Source organism: Camponotus floridanus, unplaced genomic scaffold (assembly GCF_003227725.1).
Source record: "Camponotus floridanus strain SB8 unplaced genomic scaffold, Cflo_v7.5 scaffold267, whole genome shotgun sequence".
NCBI lineage: Eukaryota > Metazoa > Arthropoda > Insecta > Hymenoptera > Formicidae > Camponotus > Camponotus floridanus.
The window spans coordinates 144,015-163,994 of record NW_020229400.1 but is presented as its reverse complement, the minus strand read 5'-3'; the positions used below and the strand labels follow the sequence as shown (position 1 = coordinate 163,994).

The window sequence follows — 19,980 nt, the reverse complement described above, 5'->3', positions numbered from 1 at the left end:
ATTATCGCATATTATCGTTATTAATTAATGTCTATTTCATAATTACTGCTTGTAAAAAGAAAAATTTAATTAAATAAGACTTTTTTATGCATGACATTGCATTTTTTCTCACATGATGTATTTTTCACGCAATCAAAGAAGTTTATATAGTTCGCATAAGAGTGAACTTTTATAATATTAACGCATGTTATGAAAACACCACGTGTCCCATAAATCTCGTTTGCATTTTAAAAGTTCATAAGAATAACTCATAAGAATAAGGTAGTCGAGTTTCATTGCCTTTTTAATGCATGTAGCACGTGAAAGATGTTAATATTGACACAGTTCATAAATTTTATTAAGCGCTTTTATGTCTTGCGAAAGAATATGCGCTTTCAGAATTTGCTAGATGTATGAAAATATATCGAAAATTGAATATCTCTCTCTCTCTTTCTCTTTACATTCGATTTGATTATATATATATGTAGATATTTATTACATATATATAGCTACATGTTTATGCATACGAAGAAGGAAATTCTTATAAACTTGTAAAAGAAGCACGGAATAATATTAGATACTTTGAATGAAATTTTAACAATTAGTTTATAGATTGTATAAAAAATTAATAAACAAACTATGCATAAAATTTCTCTGTTCCAGATATTAATATTAAGAATATATTAATATTAAGAATTAATATTAAGAATATAATAAAGAAATATTAATCATTATAAAAGATATATTAAAATAATTCAAATATTAAAGAAAAGTAATAATATTAATAGTATCTCTTGTCCGAAAAATTAGTTGTATTGTATACAAAAATTATGTCGTTTTGATAGTTCGATATAAAAAAGGATTGTATTCTTTGTATTCTGTATTCTTTTATTAGTTTCTTTGTATGTCGCGCTAGCAAGGCAAAATTTCACTGTCAGTAGAAGAAGTATTCGCTGCGACGCGACGGCCGCAAAACTAGTCAACCTTAATTAACTTTTTCTCTCGCGTCGCGTCGGAATTTGCAGATGAGCTTGCAACCCGGCCAGCTGCAAATAATTGCGACATGCGCGAGTGTAGATAATTGCTCAAATCGAATATGTTGCTCGCGTGTGCAAAATTTGTTTCTCGGTCGGATTAATTTTGCCGAATATTTATGACGCCGTAAAAGTTGATCGAGATCTTGATGGAATTGATGCAGATAAAATGATGCAATTGACTTGATTGAAATAATGCAACAAATTCGATTCAATTATCTTTTTAAATAACATTTTGCACAAATATAAACATTTTTTAAACAATATTTGAAAATGTAACAAGAGGCTCTCTTAATGTTTTGCATATTTAAAAAATTTTTTAAATTATTGCAAATTTTTGATACAATAGGATTAAAATCCCCCTTTATCCAAAAAGCTTTTCTATGGGATTTCAGTTGATCTCGATGCTTTTCCGAGGTTTATTTCTCGAACACACTAATCCTCACGATTCCGCCAATCACGAATCTTGTACCTAATCCGCTGACAACCATTCTCTGTCGATTATGTATACCTGTCATGTGTAATTCGCACGTTCCGTGCGTGAGTTACGCATCTCCCTACATACGTTTTGCGATCGCTATGCACGTTGCACATGAAAGGGAAGGATACACGGGGGAAAGGGAGAGTGCATGGATCTGGAGAAACGTCGAGCACGAGAGGAAGAGGGTGAAACGATGGAGTTGCGGTGGAGGAGAGTTTGAGGGGCTAGAAAGAGAGGTGGTAGGAAGGAGGAGGAGGAAGGACAAATGGTTGGGAGGGTGCAAGAGGGGCGCTTGCGCGGATGAGACTAGGTCTGGCACCTGTGGACCTCATCGATCCGAACCGGTTCGCGAACACACAACGACTCCCTTTAACTTGTCCACCTGGATATCGCGGCCGAGCCTTTCCGTTCACGTTATCATTGTAATTCCTTCGGTCGGTTTGCATCGCGTTGTTTTTCAAGATGTAAGCCTATCCTTAAGATCCAGATAATCGTTTTATTCGCTTTTATCAGCAAAATAATTAGCCTGAATTGTTCAATTTTGCAGAATTTTCAATACATGTTATAATTTCTATCTTGAAATAATTGCAAATAACGTGATGTAACAAATTTTAAATTTGAGATAAAAAGCTCATGATTGTAGAAACAATATCAGAAAAAAAAAAGAAACAATATCAATACGATATAAACAGATGAAATATGTTCTATGTACTTGTAAGGAAACAATATTACTAGAATATATCTTAATAATATTGTTTCTTTATAAATATATAGAGCGTACATCTTTTTATCTCTTTGTAGAAAAGAAATTGAAAGTTTACAATCGATGCATGCGCTTTCCGTAATGAACGATTCGTTTCGTTTCTCATTTCCTTTATCTTGCTTTATATACTTGTAGTACTCGCAGAATAAATTTTGCAAGAACAGGATCCGCACAGATCCTTGGATAACGTAGATTTTGTAAGAGGAATAGTATGAGGTACATGCTTGAACATAACACTGCCTCGTAAAATTATTCCACTGACGCTGTTCTCGCGATCGTTAACTGGCAGTTAGGGAGAATACTTAATCAGGATTCTAGTTTCAGCGCGGCTTATGCACTACGACGTTGTTGTAGATAACGGTATCATTGAACTTATCCAACAATGCGGTCATGCTTATACGACATTGCTCACATATCATAGATGAGGAACATTATATTTGCATGACAATTTAGGAAACATTCAGTATAATGAGAGAGACAGAGGGGGGGGGGAGGAGAAATTACATTTATATTTTTTGATATTAATTGTAACTTAATAAAATAAGAAAAATAAACGTCGAGATATATTAAGATTGAAGATATATACGGGGTGTCAGAGCAATCTCTTCCCAAAAAAGCTCTTGTAGCTTACCTCGAGAACTTTTCAAAACACTATAACAAAGTATTTTTTTCATCGAGTACTTCTCCAGTTATGAAGCTTGAAATAATTTTTTAATTTTTACATAAATCATAATATCTAGTAAAATATTCATTTTTTTGTTACCTTACCTTAATACTTTTATGCACAAAATATAATAAGAGAAATCAATTGGTGTAAAGAAAATACATAATTGTTTCGAAAAAAAAATGTAATTTCTAATTGCAAATTATATATTTTTTCTTCGAAACATTTATGTGTTTCTTTTACACCAATTGATTCCTCTCATTATTTTGTACATAAAAATATTAAGGTAAAATAAACGATAAATGAATATTTTACTAGATATTTTATGATTTATGTAAAAACTAAGAGATTATTTCAAGCCTCATAACTTGAAAAGTACTCGATGAAAAAATACTGTATTATAGTATTGTGAAAAGCTCTCGAGATAAGCTACAAGAGTTTTTTTTAGGAAGAGATTGCCCTGACAACCTGTATATGGAAAAATATTTTCTCGCAATATATGGCTTCTACTGGCGGTTCTTTATTATAAAAAACAATTTCGCTATGGATGTATATTTCTCCATATAATCTTTACTGTTAAAACAGCGACATGCAATTTTATTTTATCTATTTTATTATCGATCGTCTACGGAAACCATGTTTTACAACGTTGCTTGATATCGAGGATCGAGATATAAACAATGCATTCGATTCCAAGGAGATAGAGCTTAAAGCCATTGTCCATTGTCAATTGCGCTCGTAATCAGCATTCTTTAGCGTATTTAATGTTTTTATTTCATTTTTTTATATCGTTTACCATGGTTTAGAATAGAGATCCGTCCCTGAAAGTTTATAAAAACATGTCCGACTAATAAATACTCATATAGTTTGTCGATTAAAGTTTCATGCACAATGGGCATCAGATTGCGATGGCAAGCATGCGATTTGCTTTGATGAACAGCGTTACAAAGCTTTTTCCAACTTCTGTAAACCTCGCAATCCTCTGTAAAGCATTCCTTGATATTCGATGTGTCGGTTTTCTCTTCGATTCGACTTTCTCAATATAGCTCAAAGTTCATCCCATTATAAGTTGTATCATTTCAAGTTTAATCTTTTTCGAACTCTGTTATCTGTTGTATTTATATAGCGTGACATTTAATCTAATATTAGTAATTATTTAAATATTTCGAGTAGAAATATCACATCTTATGTTAGAGACAAAGAAAAATTTGCCATGCATTTATTAATAGATTTTTAACTAATTTTAATTTCTGTGTCAATCTTTCGACCAACGTATTGCTCCAACAGTTGTAATTAAACGCAAACGTGCACCTTTGTGCAGACACGGAAATTGAACAGATCGCTTGAATGATCAAAACCGTTTGAATCGTCGAAAATTACCTCTTTCGCATACAACTTGTACAGTAGTACACGGCCTATACAATGATGTAAAGAACACGATTGAACAACAGAACTGTGGAATTCAAAATCAAACCTTCTTTGTATTAATAATTATCGTAGAGAAGAATTAGATTGCGATAACAGGTTATTTCGCACCACGATATAGAAGAATTTAAATGGAAGCCAGTCAGAGAGTCTGTCGATATAAATTATTAATCAGCAATCTCTCAAATTTATCTTAAAAAAACTCTAGCAAAATTGTTTTCTGCTGTTTTAAATAATAACGCAATCTTTATTCATTGCGAAGTAACGTTATCCCTTCTGCAACAATTCAAGACTCTTATAGTATGCCGGAAATACCCTCGTTGTTTGTTTTCTTTGCCAGAGATAGGTAGATAGAAATTGGTAGACATTTATACTGTAAGTAAATTCTGGAAGAATTTTAAATTTATAGTCTTGCAGAGATTAAATTTCTATCAATTTCTTTGAATTCGCTGATTTTTCTGCAGAATTGAATACTTTCTCTCTAATGCTTGAATAAAATAGTGAGCTTTTCGCGTATTCGGAAAAAGCACTATTACTTTTCCGAGAATCACCCGATTGTCTCCAACCATATGAATTATGTCATTTTTTGCTTGTCAGAGAATTTCCGCGTTGGCATTCCTCTTTCATCTCTTACAGAAATATCATGTTCGAGTGAAAGCATAGGGGAAAAGGTTCGAGTAACTTGAGTAAGAATTTAGATATATCTCTTTTTCCACGGGTTTGTTGGATTAAAATGTAACAAGAGTAAAGATTATTGCTTGTTAAACATTTTGTAAAGTGAGATTGGTACTTGAGATAATTGTTTCAATTGAAATTTTCACGTATTCACGTATTCACGTATTTATGATGAGTATTGAAAAAAAATTAACGATCCATTAATTTAATAGCATTAATTTTATCTGTTAAGTGGTTGAACAGATTTTTGTACGAAATATTAAAAATGTGCGACAAAATGTGTAGCATTCAATATTATGTACAGAATAGGTAGTTTTTATTCTGAATTTGCGGAAAAAATTACATTATATTAATAACTTGTTAAAAAGTTGAGTTGCAAATCGCTAGTTAACAGCAATAGAATAAATTAAAAAACATTCAACTCAATTAAATTTAATTAAATTTAACAATGTGTATACGAGGCATTTATTTAAAAAACAAAATTAAATTTAAGGCATTTATTTAAAAAACAACAGCGTTTTTCTGATATTCTGCTTTTGCATTTCTTTTTCTGCCTTTCTGAATTATCATATATCCATTTGTATCTAATATTTAATATATATAAATTTTGCTCAAGCTTTAAATTGTTCTAGGACGGCCGCCAGATTTTCTCGCGTTCGTCATCACGTTACTTATGATGCTGCTAATGGCGGCGGGTGTGAAGAAGTCTCTGGTGTTCAATAATGTATTGAATGCCATCAATCTCGCCGTATGGGTCTTCGTTATGGCGGCGGGCTTGTTTTACGTGGATTCCAACAATTGGTCCGAGCACAAAGGTTTTCTTCCCTACGGCTGGAGCGGGGTAAGTGCAGCATATATGGTAGAAAAGCATTTTTGGCGTAGCGTCTCGAAAAATTTAAAAATTAATAATTAGGCAATAATATAAATCGATAAATAAAAGAATGTAAAATTTCAGAGAAATACGAGAAATGTCGGTTTGAAATTTTCAATTGCGAGAATCACTTAAAATTTGAAAATTTCCGCCTTTTGACAAAATATATATAATATATCTCGCTTATTCGCTTTACAAATTCCATAAAAATAATTTCAAAGGATAGTTAAACAATGGCGATTCGCGGTATTAACGTCAGCAGGCTTTATCGCACGGTTCTCAGCATGGTTGACTAAAGAAAAAAAGCAACGAGAGGCTTCTGGAGACAGGATGAAAAAGCTCTCTCGTTTGAAGCCCTCTCGACGTGTCTTTTTCCAGCTGCTCTCATAGATCTGACCACTCGCATTTGTGCCAGCGGTAGATAAGCTCGATATTTTGATGTTTATAATTAAAAAATTAAAAGCTTCAGAATTAAAAATTTCACAGATACATGATAACAGTAAATTAATTAATAAATTAAAAGGAAAAACTCGTTACATTAAAAAAAATATATAGGTCTAAAATTCTACATCAAAAACACAAAAGAAAGGAATATTAAATTTTATAAAATATTTAAATAGTTGTTAAAAAATTTCTTTAGCATGTCATGTATGAAGCATTTTTTGACAATATATTGGTGTGTCTTTAGCTACAATTATGTAAATAATTGAAACAATATTGAACAGAAAATTAAAAAAAATTAATAATGATTTTTACACTAAAATAGGTTCAAATGATACACAACCAAACTTTTAAAATTATAAATTCAATAAGAGGCTACATCTGTATGCAGATATTATTAAAATCTTTCGAATTCACGCTTTTTTTAGGCTATTAAATTAATTTAGCCATTTAAATCACTGCATTCGGTCGAGAATTTTTTGCCCGCGGCTTATAGTGAAATAATGACAAACTTGTTGCACCGAGTCCAGCTGACAAATGTACCGAAAGACAAAAGACAAGACAAGACATCGCGAGAAAAGGAAGAAAATGTGCGTATGACATGAAAACTGACATAAATAAAATTTGATGCGATAGTCAATCAATAGAGCAAAGTAATTCTGAGATATCGGACACCGTTTGAATAACTATCGAAGAAATATTGAGAAGAATAGGACCGGGAAAAAAAATGAGGGTCTGCACATATACTAGTGTTTCTGAACCCGTTCGTGTTTGTGGAGAATGTAAGCGTCATCTACAGGATCATTTGCCCAGAGGAATCAGATTTAATTTACCGCGATGTAGGATAAAATAATATTACAAAATTACAATAATTAATTCTAGAATATTTATTTTCTCGTATTAAATTATTTATATAATAAAAGGTAAAATATATAATATAATAAAATATAAAATATACATACAAAATAAAATGTAAAATATATAATAAAATATATATGTATGTGATATCAAGAGGATACATTTAGATTCATTTTTTAGAGAAAGAGAGAGAAAAAAGAGAGGGAGGGAAGAGAGACAGATGAAAAAACATTGTTTTGATATTATTAATTGAAAATATAAAATCAGAACACATGCGACTTTTCCTTTCAATCAAATTCATTGTTTGTAGTGCGGTAAAAAATAACTCTCATATCGTGGACACGATTGAAAAATTGCGCAGATGAAGTAAACGCATAAATCATTAACGATGCATTCACTACGGTATTGTATGATGAAAAACGCGCATTCAGCGAGGGTGCTAGTCCCCGTTGAGCTATTCCCGTTTTGCTGCATCAAGAATAATAATTCGTGCTCCCTCGTGATCCCAAGGGAAATAAATTAAAAATCTGTCCAAGCCAGAATGCGCCTGTAAAAACAGATCTGACGATATGTTTCGTTCCGAATGATTTTCTTTCTCTGTTATTGGCGTTATTATTGAAGAAAATTTCATGTATTTTGTAATTGCGGCTTTTTGCAAGTTTGCAGCAGAACTTTAATTGTTCGTCTCGTTATGTTATAACGATATCATGAATTTCAAACTGTTTGTTATAAGATATTATTTTGTTTTTTTATTTCTTATTTAGCCTCAGAATGTTTTCGAATCTTTAAAATTTACCTAAATTATCTTTCATTAAATTACCTCTCTTTTAATTTTATTTTAATGATAATTATTTATATATTATTAAAACGATAAACTCTATTTATATATTTGCATTTTTTACTTATTTATATATATTTTACATTTTCATATTTTACACTTTATTATTTCCGCAAAATACATGAATATTAACGAGGTTTGCTTATTAAATCTGCTTATATGTATAATGGATATTATATGAAATATTGCACATTACAATACTCTTGTTTGACAATATATTTTTTTAGCGAGATATAACAACGGCAGTTTTATTGTTGACTTTTTTTTATGATCGATTATAACGGACGCTATAGAATTTGTTGTACAACGACGTTGTTTACAATGACGTGCGATGCTGCTTATGATAAACGTGTATTGTGTATATTCGTGCGCGATATTGATGCCACGTCCATTTTTAGGCGCGCTTCGAGTAGCAGACAAACCGCAACGCGCCATTATTCCGCATAGGACAAATTGAGTTTTTTTTTTGTTGTATTCTGCTTTGTCAACGATCGCTATATGATACGCTGGTACATCGTCGAATTAAAATGAACGGTGATCCTGAAGTGCAATCACACACAGAACGAGGCTACAAATTCATTTATTCTTTAAAAGAGCTGTGACATATTCTCTTTGAGTTTTATTGATAAATATGTTGAGAATCGAATGAACTTAATGATGTTTCCACGAGTATGAAATATTACAAAAAATAATAGTATATTATGTCTTTAATATCCAAATTGCAAGGTTTGTAAAACAAAACCTAATTTGCCATTTACCAAATCGACAATTTTTACAATGTGACATTATGGAGAAAATATAGACTGCACTTTAACATATTCTCTTCTCTAAATTGAATCGAGAAATTTTATTCGGTATGTTTGCACTAGAATTTACCCTCTGGACAAATATTGAATTAGTTTTATATAACGATCATTTGCATTTTGATTTTCATTATTCCATTGTTTTTGCACGTGTGTATATCATGCATAGCCGTGTAATTTAATAATAATTGTATCTTTATCCATTTGAGTTTAAAATGCGACTCGTGCAGAAAGAAGCAAAATCCTTGACTTTTACAGATTGCAATACCTCGTGTCGCAGATATTCGCAAAATATCCCATTCATGATAAATCAGGTTGACTGCTACGACCGTTTAATCTTGCGATCGTATAACTGGCGACACGAAACGTCGTCGAAATTAATGACTTGCAATTCTTCGCGAGATACACGATGGAGTCTCTTCCTCCAAGTATATACATACATATTATACATTTATATGTTTATATACAATCTCTTTAGTCATTTGACAAATTTTTGTGAATCTTACAGAATTACCATAGCAATACCGAAGTACCATTGCATTTATGCGCGTATTTTGGAATTTGCTTATTTAAAGTAAAACAAAATAATTTATATGAAACACACGCGTAAAAACATTTTACATATTTTTACATACATTTACATAAATACATGTTACATTCACATTTACGTAAAAATTTTGCAGCAAATATAGCCAAAAAAAATAAACATGAAGAATTAGAAATTATTACGATTTGTTAAATAAATTGTTTGTAAATTGTGACTTCTAGTTTTTACCATCGTGTTTACCCTTCGTCAAATATTAGCAGAGAATCATCAGCTCGTTGATCAGCTGGATTTCCTGGAAAGGTACAGGGATCCATTCCCATCGTCTGGAAACGGAGACCCTTCCAGAATCTCCTCAAGCAGAGGAGGGTGCCAGGTTTCAGGGAGATATAGACAGTCTATTGCCAGGAAAACTCGGGTTTCTTTGCGACCTCGCTCCCTAACCCCTTGCCGTCTATTAAAGTTGGTCGGTCGCGTATCACGTACACCCTCAATCTGAACATTTCCGCCCCAGATCGTGGCGAAATTTCACGATATGGCTATATGCACGGAAGTTTTAAAATATGTACGGAAGATATATTGCGAGAATGTGAAAAGAAGAGAAATCTCCTTAAGGGCACGACGGCGATTCCATGAAGGAGATTTCTGCTCCTTTAATATACAACGCTTGGTAAATGTATGCCAACCACGCGTATTACATATTTTCTGTGACATGTAAACGTGCTTGCAAATATATTTGTCGATTATGTAAAATGTAATGCGATAATTGTCCGAAATCACGCATTGGTATTTCTTAAATAAGATACTTTAAATAGTTACACTTTTATTCAAAATTAATGGTGCAGAATTAGAGATTACAGTTTATTGAATGAAGTACAAATATAACTAGTGCAAGTTGCGCATTTAAAATTTATTTTAGAAAAATATTAGACGCAAAATGTATTTCTAATTTGCTCAACCGCATCTTTCAATGTCAATCTTTATTTTTCATTACGCGATGTTTAATCCCTTTCGTATTTTACTCTTTTCTCATCGGTCAGAATGCGCTTGTTTATTGTTGGTTGCGGTTCTGTTGATCTTTAAATGCTCCATTTGCGGACGCAATTCTCGTCGAAACCAGAGAATAAATCAGGCGAAATGCAATACGCAAGGATGCACCAGCTTTCTGGTGTTGAATCTTTCCTCTTTCTCTCTCTCTCTCTCTCTCTCTCTCTCTCTCTCTCTCTCTCTCTCTCTCTCTCTCTCTCTCTCTCTCTCTCTCTCTCTAAAGATTTATCCTTTTCCTTCCGGTAATCTATGTTTCGAATTGAGATTTTCAAGAGAAATGTAGAGTTTCTCGAAAATGGCTCATCCTTTTTATGTATAAATGTCCTGCGATTTATATATAATAATAGTCGCACTTGTTGTTGAAAACTGGATGATCTATCATCTATCAAAATTTTCTCAGACGTCAGTTTTTGCAGTTTTTTCTAAGAAGATCAATATTAGACATAAGGTATATAGGATATTTTTGATAAAACTGCACATGCACAAATATTAGCGATGACTTTATTCTCACAAATATTTTGATAAAAAATTTTAATTAAATTCCTGATAAAAACTGTACATGAGATAAAGATAATTAAGATTAAAATTATTTCCCCGATCATACATAACAATGCGTCTCATTATAATATTTTCTAATTTACTTTATGTTTAATTAACATTTAAAACAAAGTGTAACTTAAGAAATTATTCCGTGATGATGTAAAAAAAGTGATTAATTTTGTCTTCTGCCTCACTCTTATTTCCCACAACTAAAAAAGATATTGCAGTTTTTAAAACTATAAATTACAATTATGTCTTATAAAGTGAAATTACAAAAAGTCAGTTCTTTTTTATCATAATATCATACAAAGGGTAAATATATTTATAAATAGAAATACCAAAATGTGTGTTTAATTGCAATGGGTGTTGTAATTAAATACGTGAGTGAAATAAATATTCCGTCATAATTTAATATTTAAAGATAGTCAAGAGGAAACTCTATGTAATATAAGGATAAAAGGGTAACGTATGCAAGAGCCAAAATAGGGTCAGCTGTCTTGTTGAAAAATTCATGATCATATCTTAGAAGCCTTTTTTCCTGTGTCCTCTTTCAAGGCATTCTACACCTTTACCGTTCGTCTATCGCTTTATAAAAATCCAGTTATCCTAGGCTCTTCTTCCTTTTTGCCTTATAAAAATAGAAAATATCTTTTACTCGGGTAATTAAGTGAAAACGCAAAAGTAACGGCGGGAGCAATTTTCAAGAGTTTGAGAAGAAAAGTTTGCGGAACGTCGTTATGTAATTTCCTTTGTTTGTCTAGAAACTTATAGAAACTTTCGCATAATAATAATAATACTTTTCAAGCATTACTTAGCATAGTTTTTGCCGATGGATTGCGCTTTTGCGTACCGCACCCCGCGAGCAATTTCTTTACTTGGCTAATGGAATTTCAGACTAAGAAACACAGGAATTTCAGTATTACTAAAGCATTTGAATGCTCTATTTGCGTAGGTTCGCGCCAAAGATCATTGATCGCAATTTAACTGTGCTTTTGTACAGCAGGTGGGCGACAGGGAAACGAAATGTTGGTTACACAACGCCCACCTCTCGTGAAAATTCACGGCGATCTCTGAAACCTCACTGAAATCTCCCACGCTCTGTTAGCCAAGATATAAATTTCAGCTTGTTCACTAGTAATCTTCTTTTTTCTTGCTTTCTCTTTTCTCTTGACTTGGAATAATTTAATCAACTTGTCTTTAACGTTGTGATGATATTAGCAATAATTTATGAATCTTTTATTCATTTTTCTCGGGAGTATGCATCAAGATATAAATAGGTGAATAAATTCTTTTAGATGATCGATTTTTATGCACTGATTATTTAAGCAACATCTTCCCTTTCTTACTTTTTTTTCGATAGAATTTATCAAAAATTCATAAGCGTGTCGAACAGACACTTTAAATATGTAAATATTTAATATCTAATACTATTTTAATACTGAGAAAGAGATTGTTTATAATAAATCTGGGCAAAGCAGAGAATGCTGATAACTGCGAAACAATTCATTCCGAGAAATTAACCGCGTTTATTGATTTCCGGTTAATTATTTTATGCATTCAAACATAAAATAAACGCTATTTTTAAATAGGATAAATCAACGCAAATATTAAATCTTTAATACTAAGTAAACTTTACACAATTTATAATAAAATATCTAAAATGCAATAGCGTTTTATCTAAAAACCTAGTTTTATTTGACTACGATTTTTATTCAGATTTTGTGATTTACTTCATTTTTAAACCTTCTTTTATTTATTTTATTATTTCTTTTTTTACTTTATTTATCTCATTTTGAAGTCTAATCATTTTCCATTAGAATAATATTTTAATTAATTTATCACATAATAAATTTTAACTTAATGAAAAATCATATCTCTTTTTTTCTTCAGGTTTTCACCGGCGCAGCAACGTGTTTTTATGCTTTCATAGGCTTTGACATAATAGCCACTACTGGTGAGGAAGCGACAAATCCGAAGAAGAGTATCCCGCTCGCCATAGTCTCATCATTGATCATAATTCTCATTGCTTACGTTACCAGTAGCATGGTACTGACACTGATTGGTGAGTAGGCCGTTAAATAATACATAACACTGTTAACATTTCAATTGACATGTGTATTTAGACGATTCGTCCTTGCAAATGCGATAATAAGCCGCCTTTTGTCGAGTAAAATGCATGTAGGATGTTTGAAAAAACATAGAAAGCCTGGACCTTTCAGAGATTCTTTTTGTACCTAGAAAAATTAAAAAATTCTTGAAATTTAAAAAAAATTGTAATTTGATATTATAATTTTAGATTATAATTTGATTTTGCTTTTATTTATCAATCGGCAATTCACTGATAAATCAGATTATAAATTAAAATATATTTAAAATATAATATAATATAATATAATATGATAATACATTAAATAATATAATATAATAAAATTAATAATGGTAATATATTAAATATAATATAATAAATATATATATTTATATGTTTATTATATATTTATATCTTCATTATATGAAATATAGTACAAGTATAATACAATACACAGTATAAAATGCAGTACATATTCTTTATTGTATTTTTTTAATGATAAAAAAATGAGAAATGTTTATCTCGTACAAAACCTATTTTCATTCATATTCACTTTCATATTCACTTTTATTCAATACATTTGCAAATCTAGTACCTGAAACCTACGTAGTTCTGTGTTTTTGCTTCGTATGAGTAAAAAAACATTAGAAAAGGTATATAGTAACTTATTTTTAAAAGATACACTAAAGAATATTTAATATATTCTCTTTAATTCTTTAGAATTTTTGAACAAAAATGTCTGAAATATCAGAAAATTTTCAAGGAATATTTTAATAAAATTGAATAGATACCCTGGTATTTTTTCGATATTATTTGTGACTTCGAATAATTATTGTTTTAGAATTATTTTAATCACTTTCAATATTTCGTATTCTCTTATATTTTTAATTCTCATACTCGTGAATCGAGTCATGGTTTCATCTCTTGGATTTTATAACTGTAGGAGCACTCAATAAGATGTTATTACAAACGAAATTTATTAAAGTTATGATTATCAAATATGTACTATTTTTATATTTTATATAAAATGGTTATTATTAATATTTTTTATTAATATACTTACTAATTTAATTATTATAACTATTAATATATTATAATTATTAATATAATTTATTTTTATTATTAATATTTTTAACTAAAATTTCTAAAAATAAATTTAATTTATATGATACCGTTTTATGAAACGAAAAGTAAGTTATCAAAATATTTTCCGACATGTTCGATTTGTTTGTGTTTCAGTTCCGTACGACCAGGTCGACCAGGATTCAGCGTTGGTGGAGATGTTCGGTCAAGTCGGGGCCTACAAGTGCAAATACATTGTCGCAGTTGGTGCACTGGCGGGCCTGACGGTCTCTATGTTTGGTAGCATGTTTCCAATGCCTAGGATAGTCTACGCCATGGCTCAGGATGGCCTTATATTTCGGTAATGATTTAAACGTAAATATTGTCGTTTATGTTACAAATTATATGATTCTTATCGCAAATATAATGAACATAATATAAATCTGAATTATCAAAATATATTAATAATAATAAACTTTATCTAATGTAAATAAAATTGCAATATAATTTAAACCAACATATCGTCGATATAATTTATTTATTTAATACGTTGAAAATCCATTACATAAAAAAGAAAATAAAAGGCTATTAAAATAGCATAAAAACACCAAAAAAGAATACAAAAAAAATAATAAAATAGAATAAAAATAATTTTGATTAAATTAAATTAAAAAAAAATATACAAATAAAAATTTAATTAGGCATATCAAATAGATTGTTTCAAAATATCTATAATGAAAATAGAATGATTCATTGTCACATGATTTAAGAGAACGACAATATAATTAATAGACTAGTGTAAATTTTTTGAGAGTGATTTTAATGAACATATTGTTTACTTACGTAGGAGCCTCAGCCATGTTTGGCCCGCGACGGGCACTCCCGCATTCGCGACTCTAACTTCCGGCATATGCGCTGCTTTTGCTGCGCTATTAATTCAGTTGGAAGTATTGGTAGAAATGATGTCGATCGGTAAGATATAATTCAAAATAATTTTTGAATGTCTAACCGATTGAAAAACATTTTTAATACTTTAATATTTTTAATATCGTAAAATTCTTTGAAATATAAAGTGACAAAGTATTTCTTGTATAATCTCATCAAACTAAGATTTATTATTGCTTCATTTTATTATCGATTAATAAAGATAAATCTGTTAATGGCTATTTAAAAAGCTTAACATTCTCCAAATATAATAAATATATTAGAAATTCATAATACTTTGAAAGATTTTTATTTTAAAATATATATGTTGTACACACTTATACTTATATTTCTATTACAGTAAATGTTATATTTTCCTTTGAAATATTGTCTATCATAGTTACAGCTCAAGTTTCAAGTATTCCCTTGCTAAGAGAAGAGAAAATATTATTTCAATGTTTAGATCATTCACGGCTTATATTTCAGGTACATTGCTAGCGTACACCCTAGTGTCCACCTGCGTGCTGATACTGCGATATCAGCCACACTCGACCAATCTGGTCGAGTTGCTGCCGCAGAGCCTGAGAACCCCGTGTCGATCGCCTACGAAGGAGACGCAAGGGAACGGTCAAGTATCTTATGGCAAGGAGCTCAGGCCCGATCAGCTTACGACCGCGTTGAATTCGGTCCAAGCGACCCAGTCGGAACTCACTACCACTAACAACGGACAACGTATCACGGTAAGACGTGCTCGGTGTTTGTACCACGAACATCTCCCATGTGATTAAAGAAGAAATTCCAGCTCAACGAAAAATTTCTCCAGTCTTATATTTCTCTCTTTTAGTTTCTATAGATTTGCGTTCTCTGACGATTTAAAAATGTGCACCGATTCACTTCTATTCTGGATTATTTTCGAGCAATTGCTCTCGAGAAATCTCCCTTTTTTCAATTTTTTATAATATTCTTTTTCTTTTTTTTTCTTTGCATACACATTTTTTTATATATTGATACAGTAATTTTTTTTTAAATAAGAGTGAGGCGATTTTTTTTATTATTTAAAATTTTCAAGATGATGACACCTTTCTCTTTCAATAGTGCAATATCGACTTCAGAGGAAATTATATAGTAAGAATGAGAGTGATCCGAATCTGCATTATTATTACAGGTGCGACGTGTAAGAAGATGCAATAGCTCATCGCCGGATTCGGACGACACGTACGGCGGCGAGGAGGACGATGTAGGACTAGGTAAGGATGACCAGTATCTCGTGAGCGACAGGACAGAAAATAAATTCTACGGCAGCGTGCATGCGGCCGCAGCAGCCTCGAGTTGCGGTAGCGCTCATCAGTATCCCGGAAACACGCCGATCATAGGACCACCGTTGAATTATCTACAGCGTCGGCTGCAGGTAGGATCGAAATCCAAATGTTAGGCAAAACAAAAATCCTTGGTGATAAAACTCGGAGAGAATATTTTAACTCTTTTCTCTTAAACATAAATAGAGCTTTTGATACACATTTGAAGAAAATTCTAACTTTAAAACTCGCTAAAATAAATAATTTTGATGCTTATGATATATTTTATATCCCTCAATTTTTTAAATATTATTTTGTACAGCTCTAATTTTGTCATATAAACAAATCGCACGTGAACTATTGTTTGTATAATGTAGATTAGATTATAATAGTTAATTATTTTAAAACTAATAAGTCATGACGCTTCGTAGGCGGCGCAATATCTTTGTCCTGCTATATTTCCATGGGTAGACAGAGGTCCTGCGACAGAAGCGTCAGGGCGTTATGTCATGAAGCTTGTTGGGATCTTATACTTATTGATCCTTATCTTTGACTTGATTATCGTTTGTGGAATGGGTAAGAAATTTACACTGTATATGTATGTATAATATATTAATTCTTGAAATGGATCAAAGTCTTAATTTCAATTTCCATATAAATTTTAATATAATAAAGAGAGGAGGAAAAAAAGATATATATATATTTTTTTCATATTTTATCTTGCATTAAATTGCAAAAAATATAGATAATTTTAAAATAATATTAAATCAGGAATCTTAAAAGATTTTTAAACATTTGATCAATTTCATGAATCAGTGTAAATATATTATTGTTTAATATTCTTTTTGTTTTTCATATTCTTTCTCTTTTTTTCAGGTAATATGGGGACATTCTCAACGATACTACTATTCCTCTTTCTTTTTGCCATAATCGGTATACTTCTCGCCATCAGTAGAAAGCCGCAAAATAGGTAAGATTATTAATTCGTAATCTCATATAATTTGCATGATCATAAAGTCTAGCCAAGTGTGAAATAATTTAACGAACTATGTATAATTAATTCCCGGCATTTCTTTCTTGTTTTAGAAATAGCGTAATGTTTATGACTCCGGGCTTACCTTTCGTCCCCGCGATCGCCGTTACCGTCAACATTTATCTCATTTTCAAGCTCAGCATCCTCACTTTAGTCAGATTTACGGTCTGGATGACTTTAGGTACAAAAAAATTATATCTTGTTCTTCTCTTAAAATATAAAATTTTATACAAATTACATATAAAGTTATTTATGAAGAAGAATACAAGTCGATTTTATTATTAATCTTGGATAGCTTAAATAGACGATTATACATTTCATCAATTAATTAAAACCACTTCTAACTGTCATTAGGTTTTATCATGTACTTCAATTACGGCATTAAGCATAGTAGTCTGGAGGAGGCCAACGCGTCGGAAAATGTCGACGACATCGTAGTCGGCACGGCTGGCAATATCGAGCTAACCGTCACCGATCACCATCGGCAAGCGCAAAAGCAGTACACGCCAGATCGTAGCATCTACGAGAGCCAACAGTTGGATGCGTTTGGCCAGCCAGTGTTCGGCAGCACGAACTTTGGCGGCACGCCAAACCAGCAGCAGCAGCAACAGCAACATATTGGAGGCTATCAACAGAGGCAAACGGCGAGCGGCCACCGCATCGACCAAACTGCGTCGACGACGACGACCTTGTTCATCGATCAGGAGAGCTTCCCCACTTGGGAAGATTGAGGAGCGTCGTACGAGCGATGCCGAGCGGATATTAATGTATACATAACACACGAATAGGAAAAAAGAGAGAGGGAGAAAGGTATTATTACACAACGCCTGATAAGCACGTTTGCGCGCGTGATTGGCATCGGATGATGATCACCGGTGACACTAGACCCTCCGGAGATTGCGATGATTTTGGATTCGAACTTTGACGATTGCGCGACGATCATCTTTCAGCAAATGAGAGTCGCATGCGCTTACAATATGGATAGAAAAATCATCTAGAATGCGTCTTCTAAAGGTATTTAGAAACATGACACATTGGTTATTGTTGACTAATTAATATTTAATAGACTTTTGAAATTAAAAATTTGAAATATTAATCTAATAATGAAGAAATTGTTAAATTTTTTGGAATTTCTTTAGTTTTTTCGAACACAGAGATGTCTTGATGAGAGACAAATTTATATAAATATTCGAATTTGTTGGAAATATTTAATATAATTATATGTTAACTACAATAAGTTAGACTTTGATCGATTTGTTCAGGTTTAATCACTTGTTCTTTTCAAAATATGCATGACATGATTATTGGGAAGATTTGATTGATCAGTCGAGACTAAAATCCGCGATACTCTGAGGGTCAGACTTGTTGACTACTATTTGGGACGAATGTAGCAAATAATTTTGCGGCAATATTTATTATTCTAGTTGTATAGTACCGTCGTTGTAGGCGAGGAGGAGGAGGAGAAAAAGGGAAAGGGGAACGCGACATTCCAAAAGATTAAAGATTAGAGGGATGAGAGAGAGAGAGAGGAATAGAGAGGAAGATGAAGAGACCATTATCATTAATAGTATAAGGCGAAACTTGTGTTTTCCAAGAGAGCGTTCTATAACTGCTAACATAAGTTCAAATTTATCGCTAGTTCGAAGCGAATGCGAGATGAGAATAACAGTGTTGTCGGAGCGAAAGGGTGACTGAAAGATACGAGAGAATGAGAAAAAAGATCAAATGAGAGACAAAATAAAACAAAGGAGACTAAAGCGTGCTTGAAAGAATGATGAGAGAGCATGTCCGAGCGAATCCGTAGAAGACTTTAATTGAACAAATAAGAAAAAAAAAACAGAAACGTCACACATCTCTTGCCTAACTTTAGTCTTTCCCTTAAAAAAAAACAAGTTTAGTCTAACATATTATAATCGTATACCCCTAAGCTTACTACATACTTACATACGTCTTACCTCGAGTAAATCCTTTGATTATTAATTTACACACAATTTGTATAAATTATCTAGGAATTAAGCGCTCGTCGCCTCCCAATGGATGAAGGATTTAAATTGATATTAACTCGATTTTGACGGGCTCACTGCAAGAAAAATAGATCTATTAAAAAAATTGATAGAAATAATAAAATTGTAATCTAATTCTATTTATTATTCTTTGCCTCATTTTTTTAAACAAAAGAGAATATAAAATTTAAAAAAATTGCTTCAAAGATTAAAAAATAAAAATATAAATTTCGAAAAAATAATAAGAATGAGATTTAGAGAGATAGTTCAGTTATCAGATATGTTCAGTTTTACAGAGATTAAATCTATTTTGAATTAATTTTTTTAATATGTCTGTTTCTCTTGTGGAAAAACAGACGGACGGGAGACGAGTCGAGAAAGAGAGAAAGAGAGAGAGAAAGAGAAAGAGTGAGAGAAAGAGAGAGAGAGAGAGAAATAAAATTTCATTTTCGTGTACATATCTTCGGTGTTTCGAGACAAACCGTTTCTTCGTACGTACGTGCACAAGTCCGTTGTGCTTCTCTGTCCGCTAGTGTGTTCCGCGCGATGAATCGAGAATCGCCTTCGATACTAATTAAAGTCGGGAAGATGCGCGCCCGTGTCTCCGATTCGAG

At 31.8% G+C, this 19,980-nt stretch overlaps 1 protein-coding gene across 2 annotated transcripts in view; it reads left to right on the top strand.

Moving 5' to 3' along the window:
- LOC105257404 (probable cationic amino acid transporter) overlaps window positions 1-19,084 on the top strand; it is a 62,157-nt gene extending 43,073 nt beyond the window's left edge. The window contains exons 5-14 of one of the 2 annotated variants that reach the window (XM_025409466.1): window positions 5,654-5,862; window positions 12,854-13,025; window positions 14,289-14,472; window positions 14,959-15,083; window positions 15,522-15,775; window positions 16,201-16,443; window positions 16,762-16,906; window positions 17,207-17,300; window positions 17,417-17,544; window positions 17,718-19,084. In XM_025409466.1, coding sequence (XP_025265251.1) covers window positions 5,654-5,862; window positions 12,854-13,025; window positions 14,289-14,472; window positions 14,959-15,083; window positions 15,522-15,775; window positions 16,201-16,443; window positions 16,762-16,906; window positions 17,207-17,300; window positions 17,417-17,544; window positions 17,718-18,094 — 1,931 coding nt within the window. In that variant the 3' untranslated portion in view covers window positions 18,095-19,084. The remainder of the gene's footprint in view (window positions 1-5,653; window positions 5,863-12,853; window positions 13,026-14,288; window positions 14,473-14,958; window positions 15,084-15,521; window positions 15,776-16,200; window positions 16,444-16,761; window positions 16,907-17,206; window positions 17,301-17,416; window positions 17,545-17,717) is intronic. The other variant, XM_011268000.3, reaches the window with a different exon arrangement.
- The last annotated feature ends 896 nt before the right edge of the window (window positions 19,085-19,980 follow it).